Source organism: Olea europaea, chromosome 2 (genome assembly GCF_002742605.1).
Source record: "Olea europaea var. sylvestris chromosome 2, O_europaea_v1, whole genome shotgun sequence".
Taxonomy (NCBI): Eukaryota; Viridiplantae; Streptophyta; class Magnoliopsida; order Lamiales; family Oleaceae; genus Olea; species Olea europaea.
In genome coordinates, this window is record NC_036238.1 from 27001024 (window position 1) to 27014896 (window position 13873).

Below are 13873 nucleotides of genomic sequence, written 5' to 3' on the forward strand. Positions count from 1 at the left end.
CAAATATAATTATAGAACCGTTCAGGTTCGGTTCCATTCGGTTCGGTTCGGATCGGTTCGGTTCCGTTCGATTCTGTACCATAATTAAATTTTTTAACATTTATAACAACGTTATATAAATACGACTAATGATACATTTAATAGTTTTGGAATGTCAGAGATTAGTAAACTACCTTGTTCAAATGATCGCTACGATCAAAGCTTCAGTCGGGGAAAGTCACGGCTTCGATCGGAGGTCAGAGTGTCGGCCGACGATTGTATAAGTTTTGGAATATTAGATAGACTGCAAGAGTGAGTGCGAGAGTCGAGACAACGTTATGCACTTTATTGTAGGTGTTTAGGGTTATTTAGTGAATTTGATCTTGTTTAGCTAAGAAATGAAACAATAAAATGGGTAATTGGACCAAAAATTAAAAAATTAGAAATGAAACAAATTATTGGGCCAAAAATTTGGATTTAGAAATCATTAATTTGTTAATTTGTTTAGAAAAAATTAAAATTAAAATAATTTGATTTACTCAATATAAAAAAAATTAGAAAGATTCGATTCTTATTCGATTTTTCGGTTCTTGGTCTAGAACCGAGAACTGAACCGTACCCGTCGGTTCTCAATTCAGATACCCGTTCGGGTATTTAATTTGACAAGAACCGTCGGGTTCGGATCGGTTCGGTCGGTTCGAGAGATTTGCCCAGCCCTAATTAAGTTGATCTAAACGTGGGTCCTAACTCGATGATGGCCACAACCGTTTTACCCTCTGCTCTATCTGGGTCATGAGCCCATCCTTCTTCACCGGTGGACCGATTCAAACTTGAGTTCCCTAACTATAATCGTTGCAAGGGCAAATTGCAACACCACACAATCAAAGGCAAGGAAGGTTTGTGCGTCAAACACAGCATGGGCACAGCCCAACATGGAAATCTTTTTATAGCTAAATGTGGAAATCAACTGATGACGAACTAGATTAGTGATGGTTAAACATGTCTCGTGTATTAACTTCGGAAATAATTAATTGGAACATAGACTAAGCATTTTAACAAAAACGGAACATCTAGTTATTTCAAGCGTGAAGAATTGGATATATGCATCGAGTAAAATAGAAGATAGAGTTGTTGACATGGCTAAAGACTCCCAACATAATCTCCAATTTATCGTATTGATCACACACCAACATGCTAAGGGAAAAAGGATAACCGACGAAGCAACAAATGATCTACACGCAAAACATAACAAAAACACATAAAATCCACTAATACAAGTTCGAGAGTAAATTCTTAAAGACCCAAACCAACTGTCCGACCATCCCTTCGACGCAATCCAGCAGTGTATTGCTTCTCGAGATCCAATTGGAGCTTCTCCCTTTGCTTCTCCACATCTTCGTTGTCTTGCTTTTGCTCCACTTTCGCATCCCCTTTCACACCCTACAATTGGATGGTACCAAGGCAACCTCAGACTCTAAAAGTGTGTTAGTACGAATGAACACAAATGTCACTAGTTTGTAGATTTCAGTTACAGTATGTTTGCTAAGGTAGATAGGACAGTACTGAATAATATTAAGGAAGAAAAAATACTGTCCTACCTACCTAATACTGTGAACAAAACAAATATATATGTATATTACAGCAGCAGAACAAACAAAAGGGTTAGAGATTACCATGAGCTTGTTGAATTTTTCTTGCCGTTCCCGATCACCAAATGTTGCCGTATCCCAATTGTGAACAGACTGTGTTGAGCATTGATCAGAACATACAAAAAGAGATCAAAAACTATGAATATCATAGCATTGATCAAAAGATAATGAAAAGTTCTTGTTGATTTGGTCCAAGTCCCTTCAGACTTGCATAGAGAGTGTGATTTGGAGCGGGTAGTTTATACTTAAAGGGCACAATTTTTAATCTGTAAACTGTTACACCTATGAGTTATCATCCCATATTGGGCCATCTTATTGGACCCGGGCGAGGCCCATTAGAGTTGGGCCCCAAAGCCGAGGCTCAAAAGAGACCAGCCGAAGCGCCACTGAGGCGCCTGCCGAGGTGCTTATTATCATGCTTATATAATCACCTCCTTATTGGGCTCGGATTTAGGGCCACTAACACGTTTGGCCCATTTCACTCAAATTTCTCTATATATATGGATCCATTCACACAATTAAGGTATATCTAAACACTCTAGTCCCCCATTTTCCATACTGTTACACTCTATATATTTATCTTCATTCGGCCGTTGATTTGACCGTCAGAGTACAAACGGTAGCGGACCTTTTCTCGTCCAACTACCTTTGCTTCTTGACGGAGTGCTACATGTGCAAGTTTGGAGAGGATTATGCAGGACTTTGTTGGTGCCATTTTTGAAGGTCTCGTGCAAGTTTGGAGAGGATTAGGCAGAACATTTGTTGGCGCCATTTTTGGAAGTCAACATAAACTATACTGTAGCTAAAATTGAATAGATTTCTTTTACCTTCATTCATCCATATAAAGACCAAAATATGGAATATGAATTTAACAGAAGTCGAATTTGGGGAATAGGAGGGAATGGCTGAAAGATGAGAGGAAAGAAGAACAATTAAAAATACCTCTTCTGTTGTTGTGCTCTTCTTGTTGCCCCACAACAGCTTCTTCTTTTGATCAGTAGACATGTATCCAGTTCCAACCAAATTCTTATTAACTGCAATTTATTCCAAAGAAGTAATCAATTGGAAAAGAATACTAGTACCATTCAAGAAAATAGGTAAGGCTCCATTTTATTAACATGATTTAATAAATATAAATCATGGATATAACCAATTTTATTTGAATGTCATGAGTTCGAACCACACACTATAGTGATATTGATATATAAAATAGAAATTAATGTGAAAAATCTTTCCCAGAATATTCATCATACCCACGTATGTAATCCTCCAATTAAAAAAACCACCAATTAGACTCTTCACGATGTCATGGGGAGGATGATTTTACCACTAAATATGCAGTTTGATCCCAAAATTTAAACCACAACATAAACCGTTCTACATGGAGTGAGTAATACTTTTAGAATACCATTATTTAATCCAAATGAGAATGATCATTTAGGGAGATTATTCAGAAATTTCAATTAACTTCTGACAATCAAAATTAACTGGAGAAATTATCTTGTAAAAGAAATTATCCCAGCCTTACAGACAAGCCAGTCCATTCTGTTAAGCGTAACTGTAAGAGCATCTTAAATGTCACACTGAAACTCTCTTTCCAAAATATCAAATAAACAAAAACAATTAAAAATAAAAAACCAAAGTACTATACATACAGAAAATGCTCTAATTTCAAGAAAAAACCAGCACTAATATCAGATTTTACTACATTCGAAAAATGAAACAGCAGATCAACTATTAAGAATGCTAAAAAGAAAAAGTGGCAAACATATTCACATTTAGACATCATATAACACCTTTGGTGAATCTTTCTATCGCTGTCATCAGACAACCAACGGTGGTTAATGTAAAAACTGCTTAAAGATAAAGAATCACTGATTTCAAGGGATCAAGAAAAACTAGTACCTAGTCATAGTCAGCAAGCTTATCAGTTAATTGTCTTATTACAGGCAGCAAAAAGTTATTACTACTCATGTCAATTACAAAAGCCAGGCAAGCAGCAGCATAAATTTAAAATTCAAAATTCCACATCGTTTCACATTTCTCACAGAGATATTTACAAATGAAAGATAGAAACAACTAAAATATTAACTATAGACCAAATCAATTGAATCACAGGAGTGAAAAATGCCACAATTGAGATACCTAGTTCAGCAGCTTTCATAGCAGCAGTTTTTGCAGCATCAATATCAGAATCTGTGACGTAGGCCTGCTCTGAGGGAACTTTTCCAGAAGACACTTGCGCTTGCTTTGAGCTTGAAGACTGACCATCAGCTAAGTTAGCTGATTCAGGAGTTGATTTATCAGACTCCAAAAGCAATTTTTTGAAAAAATTAAAAATAAAAATACATCTAATATTCTGGAGAGAATTATTATTGGCACTCCAAAATATCCAGAATAAGAATAAGATAAGCAATAGCTATAGGACATAATAAAAGTATAAGACACATCACCTTTTCCAGAACCTGCGCTATCGGAGCTAAATAACTTTGGCTTCTTAGCAATGGGCTCCTGATCTTTGCTGGACAAAGCCTTTCTATCTTCAGAATGCTCCTCTGGTTCTTCAGAATGTTGCTCCTTGTACTTATCTCTATCATCAAACCTCTTCGTTTCCTCTATGGTGTACTTCTCACCATCGAATTCCTTAGTCTCTCTCCTAGAAGCTTCTTTTAGACGATCATTTCTGTAATCTCCTAAACCCCTTCTATGGTCCGCCTTCCCATCCCGGCCATCTCTATCCTCTCTATGTCTGTACCTCTCCCCAAACTTACCCTCCTCAAAGCTGGTATATCTCCTACCAGATCCAGCTCTGTCAGATGATGAGTCTTTATCTTTATCCCTGCTTCTATGGCCCAAATTGTCAGATTTTTCTCGAGAATATTTGTCAACATCACGTGAATATTCTCTGGACCGATGCTCATAATCCCGACTTGAGTGATTCGAATTATAATAATCACGTGAGTTCCGATCAGAACGAGAGGATGATTTAGGGTAATCTCTATCATAGTCATCCACATGCTTATCTCGTCTCCTGTAATCATCATGTGTATGATAACTATGGGAATTCCTAGATGACTGTCGATCTGAATGTTTATGTAATTCACCACTGCGACTATGCTGACTCCTACTTAAATCCTTATCTAAGTCCTTATGCCCGTCTCTTCTTCTCTTGTCTCCATCAATTTCCTCGACAACCTTCCTTGATCGGATTGGACTAGAGATGCGCTCACGGCCAGGACTCCCTGGATACACATAAATGAAGCACATACTAGAAAAGGATATCTAATATTAACCAAAGGTATAAAAAGAAGCAGCCACTTCATATAAAACTTCATTTGAATTTTTAGAGATAAGTATGAAAATATTAGAGGACGCATTATATGTCCAAAGTATATAAAATTTTTGCTAGACCAATAAACATTCAATTATATGGCAAATCCCTTAAAGGCTCTTAATAGAAATCTTCATTACATACAAAGACTTTAAAGAAAGTCAATCGAGTCCAGGGCACATATTGGAACACAAAATAGACAATAAATACAAAATAAAACATCAAGTGATATGCACTAATACAGTATAGTTACAAATTTTATCGTCCTTTTCTACTTTAATAATATTCAACAACACAATCCTCCCCATCAAACATATCATTAAACAAAACCACCAGAAATCAGAATCATAGTACGCCAGCACCAAAGGGCTTGAAAGATTCTTGACGGGAAGCTAATAGTGGATGACCTTTTTTCCTTTCTTCATCAGTTTTTGATTCATATTCTTTGCTGTAGCCATTAGCTACATACGTATTGATAAGCTCAACGTTTTGGCCCTATAATTGGAAACCAGCTGGATTCAAGAAAGAAGGAAAACACCTCTCAGTTTAGACTCAACTGATTCTACCAAGCTGAAGACTTCAGGAGACCCACAGTAATCACCATCTAGATCTCAAAACCAACTTGATAACCAATTGAAACCAGCAGAATCCATGCTCATGAATTATGAGAAAAACATAACTACATAACCAAACATTCTTTTTCTTCAAACAAAATCTGATTTCAATAAAAGTAGATTATCTTAAAGGACTAACCACCGGATGAAGATGAAGACCCATTAAGAGGAGACCGGCGCCTGTACTTCCGGTTACCTGAATCATTCAAAGGCTTCCGAAATTCCGCCTTTGGATCAACAATTTCATGGGTATTTGAATCCATACTTCCTTTTCCTGAAGGAAAAACAAAATCCCAATAGTTTCGTATTAAAAATCGAATTTCATTTTCCAACAAAATAGAAAAAAGTGAATAAATATTATACAAAATACGTATGATTTTACATATATATACGTATATAATATGCTTATTGAGAGACGAACCTGTAATTCAATAAGGGCAAACAAATTTGGGATTAGGGTTTCGTCGTTTTGGTGCTTTCGAAGTGAAGCAAAATGAATAAAATGAAGGTCTAGAAACGTCACACGGGGAAAGATTTTAATAAAAAGGGAATTTACTAAAAATAGCCCCAAGGAAAGCCAGAAAATGAATTGTAGCGGAATTTTTTTAACTTTCAATGTTGTACATTTTTTTCACCACTCTAAATTATAATTATAAAATTTTTAAATCAGAATGTTTGGTGGAGATTAAAGTTAGGATCCGTTTAATTGCAAAAATAGAATAGAATTGAATTGAATTGAAAATTAATTCTAGAGAATTGAACTGTCTAGAAATTGTTTTCCTGAAAATTATAAATTATTAGGTTTGATTGGTTTAATTTTTCAAGTGGAAAATGTTGAAATAAAAGTATTTTTTGGTGTTCGTTTGGTTTTGTTTTATATGAAAATTATCAATTAAAGGGATAAATTTTACTGGTATTGGGGATGAAATTTGTTTCCATTACTAACCAAAAAAAAAAATTCAAGAAAAACATCTATCTTTTAGTGTTAGTTTAGTTTTGTTCTACATGAAAATTGACAATTAAAGGAAAATATTTTTTTACAATTATTCTTAAATTTGTTTCCATTGCCCAAAAAATAATAAAATAAACGAAAAACAAAAATTGCTAAAGTAATCCGGGAAAACGAATTTTCTCTCAAATAGAAGGAAAATATCTATGTAGCATCAAAAGGTAAAAAAATGAATTCCAATAAAATTTTTGGCAATCAAACATCAAAAAATGAAAAATGGGATTCATGGAATTTCCTACCTATTAGACACACCATTAAATTTTTTCAGTAGATTGTGATAGAAGTTTCTGAAATATGTTATTGAAAAGTTGTGGAACACATGAAAGATATTGTTAATATTAATTGTTTGATTTTGACTTGGATTAAAATCAAATTTTAATCCAAACCAAACAGGGGGTCAAATTTAATAATTTTACAATTTCTTTAATCAAAATTATTTTTAATTCCTCGGTAGAATATCGAAAATTCACTAATTTTAACTTATTATTTATAATAAATGCAAAATCATGAAATTTCACTTTCCTTTTTTGTTAACGAATTTTACATTACAAAGTATGCTAATTGATCTTTACGGTGCTTCATCTATCAATTAGATCCTTTTTTAATCCATAGAAAAAAGTATCTTCACTCGTAGATCCATTATTCAAATAACTAGAATTCCGATTACTATAAAAAAAAAGTGGCTCTAGTTTACGGCCGGATGAATGAACCACTCAACCACAAATTTGTTGAATGAAGGTAGCTTGCTTACTCTCAACCACTAGTTAGACGGAAAAAATAGAGACGTCTCCTATATTACCCATAATATATGGAAGCATCGAAGTAATTTTATAAAGTCATTCGGTCTGAATGCTACATGAAGCCAAAAATATTGATATCTTGGCAGCATTCCGAGTAACTCCTCAACCTTCATGGTAACGTAAATAGATTATCATTTTTCTATCATAGTTGGCATGATCGACGATAAAAGATACCATGGAAACTAAAATGAAGGTACTATTTTAACCTTCTCTAAACTTCCAAGGACTAAAATGAAATTTCATAATTATAAATGTATGACATTATTCAGACTCAAGGGACCATTCTGCAATTTACCCCTCTTTCATTCACTAAGAATATCCAAACGAACCCCTGATAGGGTTTCTAGGGTTTAAGACTCTTCCTTCTCTAGTTCAGTCACTCATAACTCATAAGTTTCCAAATTTTTTCGTTATAATTGCCATAAATCTCTGAATTCAGCATGTGGGCACTACGTAGAGTATCCATTCCTATCAAGTAATTTGTTTCTCTTCTTGTTCTCACGTACATACACAAAATATGTGTGTCATTTGTATGAGCGCAATTTTTTGTGTGTTTTTTGATTGTTTATTGTTTTTCCACTGCATTTTATTTCTATAATGAAGTTGTTTACTTGGAATCTGGCTGGTTTTGCAAATATATAGTGGGTATACGTATATGTATTTAAATATTTTTGAAGTACATGAATGTATATATGTACACTGTACATATACAGCATTTGTTTATGTTACGACTTTCCAATTTATTTTATAAAGCTCTGAAATTCATCACGTGGCCACTGGCCATTCCTGTCAATTAATTTGTTTTGCCGACACTCTTGCACGCATATATGCATAGAATTACATATATATACTCGCGTATGCTTTCAACACATATTTTTATGCACGTTTATGTGAAGTTCACAGTGAATTTATGGTTTCTTTTGGTCTATGGATTTATATTGGAACGAAGGAAAGGTTAAAAAACAAGTGGACAGAAAAAAAAAAATTATATTTTCTCTGTTTTTAGGAACAAGCACATTTCGTCAATGATTGTATGGTATTGCTGAATTTTTATAGTTCTATGACAAATGGTTTGTAAAATTAAGAATCTCTGGAGATTGCTGTCTTCAAATGGTTATTCATATGTTGCTCCAATCCATCTCAAGTTTCGCAAAAAAGTTTGAGTGGAGAATGTAATAAAATTGTTGATTCTTGTGATCAATTTCTGTCCTCTGGAATTCTGATCTACACATATTGTTTGCACCCAGGAATCGAGGATTTAGCATATCCTCTCGAGTTTGCTGCTCTAAAACAGAAATAGCAAGATTTTACATGGATAATCACAAGGCTGAATTCATTGAACCTCGAGAAGTACCAACTGATGGTTTCCATTTGCTTAAAAGATTCCATGACAAATCATCTAATGTTCGGAAGTTATCCATCGAATTTCGTGGTTATTCTTCACTGGCTGACTCAAAGAGCAAAGATGAAGATGATGACTTGGAGGATGCTTTCTCTGAACTTGAAGGTCATCCAACTGTCTCTGGTGCCACTTTAGAAGATAATGCTGAAGATGAGAATGGCGATGAACTGATTTCTGGGCCAGAGCTATCTGAAGAGGTGCCTTCTGATGACGACATGCTAGTGACAGAAAATGAGGTAGAGGTATTAGATAATGAGACAAATGTTTCAGAGAAGGTCTCTTCAAGAAAGATGGGTACTTCAGCATTGGCTCGTGCTATCTTAGGTGCTCCAGCTTCATCACTTGGAAAGTTTTTGGATAAATGGGTTGCTGAAGGTAATGAAGTTACCCGGTTAGAAGTATTGTTAGCCATGCTTACTCTGCGGAAGCGGCGTTTGTACGGCAAGGCCTTGCAGGTGATTTGATTTAATCTTTAATTGCATATCATTTATTCTGTTCGGTGCATACATGTTATTATTCCTGATTCTTTCTAAGCTCAACGAAATACAACTATCAATGATTTTGTTGGACTATCTATCAGCATTTATTCCCTTAACTATGTTTTCCCTGATGTACTTAATATCTTTGTATTTTTGATACATGAAAGATTAAAGACTTGATGCAAGCTCTGGAGGACACGACTTCACCGATGTTAACCCTTATATTCTCAAATGCATCACTCCTTTCGGAGTCATTTTTTTCTCTCAACCTTCTTTTCTATTGTCTTTTTGTTTATTCTCCGTTCAAAGTTGCACTCCCTGTTTGTTGAAACATCTTAAGAGAGCCTTTAAACAGATTTAGTCATCACGATACTATATTGATAGACATTTTTTACTCTGTTCTGATGTTTGTATACTGGATATAGCAGTTGACTTGCTTAGATTAATTCCTGATTTGATAGTTCCATGGAGCATTTCCTGTACTAAATATGCTTGAATAATTTTAGCATCTCCATGAAAAAAAAAATGAAAGAAAGAAAAAGGAAAAGAAAAATTTGACTATGAGGTTTTAATATTTTCATGGCTTTGAAGTTGTGAAATATTCCCATGACTTTCTTTATGTCATTTTATGCTTTATCATCTTTCTTAGTCAATCTATTTTAACAAAATTTTTTTCTCCTGAAGAATTAAGGTCTAGGTAAACCTAAATCTTATTAATCTTTTGTTCAGTTAGATATTTTTTATGACTTCTATGTTGGAGTATTGAGAATATATGGTTGTACTTCATCAAAGGATGTGATGGGTATTTCTAATGTATATATTCCTTTTGAAATTCATGCTGTGAAGTTAGGTCAGCTTGTTTCAGTTTAAATTTCTTTCAATAGTCTTTGATTCTGTAGTTTGCTGTATGCTCTCATATTGTTGTAACAAATTACTTGTATGTTAAGAGGGTGTTTGATACACATTTTTATGAAAAAATGAATTGTAGAATAGTAGATTGATGGAGAACATGTGGATGAAAAATAAGAATTTTTTTTTTTTTTTTTATTTACGTGTAATCTATGATGCTCGGATTCGGGTATGGGTGTTGGGTACGGGTACATATCTAAATGTCAGATCTTTTATTTTCTAAAATGTAGGATACGGAGATATGGTTAAAAAGAGTCTAAATTTTGGACACGGGTACGTGGGTACATCTTCCAAACTTTAATTTTTTTACTAACTCAAGATGTTATTTTGAATAGATCAAAATCAATTGATCACAAAGAAGGAAATAGTATTGAATAATGGATTAAGACAAATAAATTAGAATTTTTGGGTTTAGTTTTCAATTATGAGAAGTTAATTACTAAATGTTATATAAAATGGAAAATGAGGAATTTGATTGCAATTTAGATTTAGTGCAGCACTAAGTAGTATTATATGGAACCAATTTTCATTTTATACAAATAAAACCCTAAACCACCAGTACAAAGAGGGAAAGAAGGGGAAAAAAAAGAAAAGAAAAGGGAAAGAAAAAGGGAAAATCTAGCGCCATCGCCTTTCTCCACTCTCTCGACGGTGGCGCTAGGTTTATAGGGAGTAGAAAAAGAAAGAAAAGAGGAAAAAAATGAAAGAAGACAAAGAAAGAAGCAAAAAACAGCGAAGTGTCTGGTTAACACTTGGAGGATTGGACACATATCCCATACCCATGTCGTGTCGTTCCGACACGGGCACTTTATTCATTTCGAAGAGTCCGAGCATCAAAGTGTATAATATTATTTTAATGAAGAATGTGTGGTTAAAAAGAAGAGAAGAAAAAATGTATTTTGATAAAAATGAGAATCAAACGGGACCTAAGTGTGCAATTTTTGGATGCTTTCTACTTCATATTATTGCCGTTTCTTAATTTGGTAACTTGTTAATTGTTATAGGTCTGCTAACTTGATTCTTAGTTGCATGTTATTATTTGTCTTTGAAGTTGGAATCCTAATAGACTCACCATCTTTATGGAACCTAGTGCATGTATACAGACTCCGTTATAGCAACGTGCCATCTAAATAAAATGTAAACCTTGTCAAGTAGGTTGGATCATGACAATGTCATTAATTGGCCGATACAAACTTAGAAGTCTTGTTTCTTTCCCCCATTTATGGTTATTGTCTTCCAGTACCATATACCTCGTTAATTGTGGAGTTCCAGTACCCAATAGTAAATCTATGACACAATTGTCCATGATTTTTTTAATTAAAAATGGAGGTCAATACTAATGCAGTCAAGGGAGGTTCTTGGCCTATTCGAACCTGTTTTACTTATGTTTAACTGGCTTATTCTGTATGCGTGCAATTTATTTCACCCAAGACTTTGTATGAAGTTGCTTCTTGGATCTTCTCCAACTGACCAGTCAGAATCCGGTTGGATAAAGAGGAGATGGCATCTTGATGTTTCATTAGCCAGATCATCGCTAGTCACCATGGTGATGAGATGGCAAAGATTTGACAGTATTTGTTTCAAGCTTACACCTCTCATCTCAGCTTCATATATCTTTTTGTATAGCTGTAGATCAGAATCCAGAATTTCTAATATTTGGCTTGATTTTCTTCTAGAATAAGTTTCATATTAATTTATAGGCCTCCTTTTACTTCTGGGTGTGTCTCACTTTTAATTTTCACATTTTGCAGCTGTCAGAGTGGTTAGAGTCTAAGAAGCTTCTTGACTTTGGCGAGAGAGATTATGCTTCTCGTCTTGATTTAATTGCCAAAGTACGTGGTATCTACAAGGCTGAAAGCTACATTCAGCACATTCCTGAATCGTTCAAAAGTGAATTAATTTATCGAACTCTCTTGGCAAATTGTGTTTCTGTAAGCAATGTAAAGAAAACTGAGGAGGTTTTCAGTAAAATGAAGGATCTAGAATTACCAGTGACATGCTTTGCTTGCAATCAGTTACTACTCCTGTATAAGCGGGTTGACAAAAGGAAAATTGCTGATGTTTTATTGTTAATGGAGAAAGAAAATATCAAGCCATCCCTCTTCACTTATCAAGTCTTGATTGATGCGAAAGGGCAATCCAATGACATTGCTGGGATGGAACAAATTGTTGAGACAATGAAGGCCGAGGGGTTGGAACCTAACACCCATATTCAATCAATCTTGGCTCGGCACTATGTTGCTGGTGGCCTAAAAGATAAAGCTGAGGCTGTCTTGAAAGAGATGGAAGGAGACAATATAGAGAAAAATCGATGGGCTTGCCGGCATGTGCTCCCTCTTTATGCCTCCCTTGGTATGGCTGATGAAGTTGAACGGATCTGGAAAGTATGTGAATATGATCCACGTCTGGAAGAGTGTACTGCTGCCATCGAAGCTTGGGGAAAGCTAAAGAAAATTGAAGAAGCAGAAGCAGTTTTTGATAAGTTGGAAAAAAAGCTGAGAAGTCCGTCTGTGAAACTTTATTCTATTCTGCTAAAAGTTTATGCACAACATAAGATGTTGGCCAAAGGAAAGGACCTCGTCATCAGAATGGCTGAAAGTGGTTGTGCCATCGGACCACTGACTTGGGATGCACTTGTGAAGCTTTACATTGATGCCGGAGAAGTGGAAAAGGCCGACTCCATACTGCAAAGGGCTGCTGAGAAGAAAAGTGGCAAACCAATGTTTAGTTCGTATGTGGCACTTATGGACCAATATGCTAAGAGAGGTGACATCCACAATGCTGAAAAAATGTTCCACAGAATGAGACAAGTTGGGTATGCCTCAAGATTCCGGCAGTACGAGTCACTCATTCAAGCCTACATAAATGCCAAGGCTCCCGCGTATGGGTTCAGAGAGCGGATGAAGGCTGATAATCTATTCCCTAATAAATCAATGTCTGCTCAGTTGGATCAGGTAAATGCATTCAAAAAGACGGCATTGTCAGACTTGCTGGATTGAGGACATAGCGCATACGTATAGCAAGTACTCCTAGACAAGCTTGTGTCATAAATTACATGATTGTTGAGAACTTTTATTTTATATTCGAAGTAACAACTCAATTAATGAAAGCCTTTCATTTGCTTGTCTTTTGCGCGAGTTTGAATTTTGTAATTGAGGTTCCCAACTTAAATGTCATTGCAGCAAACCTTTTTTCGGCGTTTTCATTCATTTAGTTAAAAAAGTCAGAAGATTTCACTAATTTTCCATTGAATGTCATTCTATCACAATTCACAATTGAGACCAACTATAAAAAGACACAAGGTGGAGTTGGAGGAACCATCAGATAAATAGATAAAAAAATCCCACAAGTGACACATTCGATTAAAAATGTAGGCATGAAATTCCACACCACATGAGATAATTATACACATTCAACATATACCGTGCTATCCTCCTAACATCACCATCTATCATTTTATCAAACTAATTCAAAATTCTTAGTCGCAATCCCTTTGCGGGGAAAAAGAAAGTCTTGACTCAATCAATGCGTACGCCTGATTCTTACAACTCAGCAAGTTCTCCACATTTTCTATGGAAAACTCTACATTAATAACCTTTTGCTATTTGTGATCTCTCTATGTTGATCCAGAACCTTCCGCTAATGCAGCTTCACGTTCCTCACGCCGATGTTCTCTCTGAAATCGGGTAATTACAAGGCTA

At 35.1% G+C, this 13873-nt stretch overlaps 2 protein-coding genes across 3 annotated transcripts; one reads left to right on the forward strand and one right to left on the reverse strand.

Annotated features, from left to right (window-relative positions):
• Nucleotides 1-991: 991 nt before the first annotated feature.
• LOC111368997 (arginine/serine-rich coiled-coil protein 2-like) lies at nt 992-6139 on the reverse strand. Of its 2 annotated transcripts, none has more exons than XM_022990490.1 (7): nt 5995-6139; nt 5713-5847; nt 4082-4870; nt 3774-3911; nt 2571-2662; nt 1653-1721; nt 992-1453 (listed from the first exon to the last, which is right to left on the reverse strand). In XM_022990490.1, the coding sequence occupies exons 2-7, from the start codon at nt 5834-5836 to the stop codon at nt 1007-1009; spliced, it is 1659 nt and encodes a 552-aa protein (XP_022846258.1). In that variant the 5' UTR covers nt 5837-5847; nt 5995-6139; the 3' UTR covers nt 992-1006. The 2 variants fall into 2 exon arrangements, with proteins under 2 accessions (XP_022846258.1, XP_022846262.1); XM_022990494.1 differs by having other exon boundaries at nt 1054-1419.
• A 1565-nt stretch (nt 6140-7704) lies between these two features.
• Nucleotides 7705-13366, forward strand: LOC111369009 (pentatricopeptide repeat-containing protein At1g80270, mitochondrial-like). Its single transcript, XM_022990500.1, has 3 exons — nt 7705-7857; nt 8630-9239; nt 11924-13366. The coding sequence occupies exons 1-3, from the start codon at nt 7823-7825 to the stop codon at nt 13169-13171; spliced, it is 1893 nt and encodes a 630-aa protein (XP_022846268.1). The 5' UTR covers nt 7705-7822; the 3' UTR covers nt 13172-13366.
• The last annotated feature ends 507 nt before the right edge of the window (nt 13367-13873 follow it).

Coding starts and splice junctions, on each gene's coding strand:
- LOC111368997 (XM_022990490.1), bottom strand. CDS start 5,836: ATGGATTCAAATACCCATGAAATTGTTGATCCAAAGGCGGAATTTCGG. Junction 4,871..5,712: donor GTCTTCATCTTCATCCGGTG/GTTAGTCCTTTA, acceptor ATGTGTATCCAG/GGAGTCCTGGCCGTGAGCGC. Junction 2,663..3,773: donor TATGAAAGCTGCTGAACTAG/GTATCTCAATTG, acceptor AATAAATTGCAG/TTAATAAGAATTTGGTTGGA.
- LOC111369009 (XM_022990500.1), top strand. CDS start 7,823: ATGTGGGCACTACGTAGAGTATCCATTCCTATCAA. Junction 7,858..8,629: donor AGAGTATCCATTCCTATCAA/GTAATTTGTTTC, acceptor GTTTGCACCCAG/GAATCGAGGATTTAGCATAT. Junction 9,240..11,923: donor TGTACGGCAAGGCCTTGCAG/GTGATTTGATTT, acceptor CACATTTTGCAG/CTGTCAGAGTGGTTAGAGTC.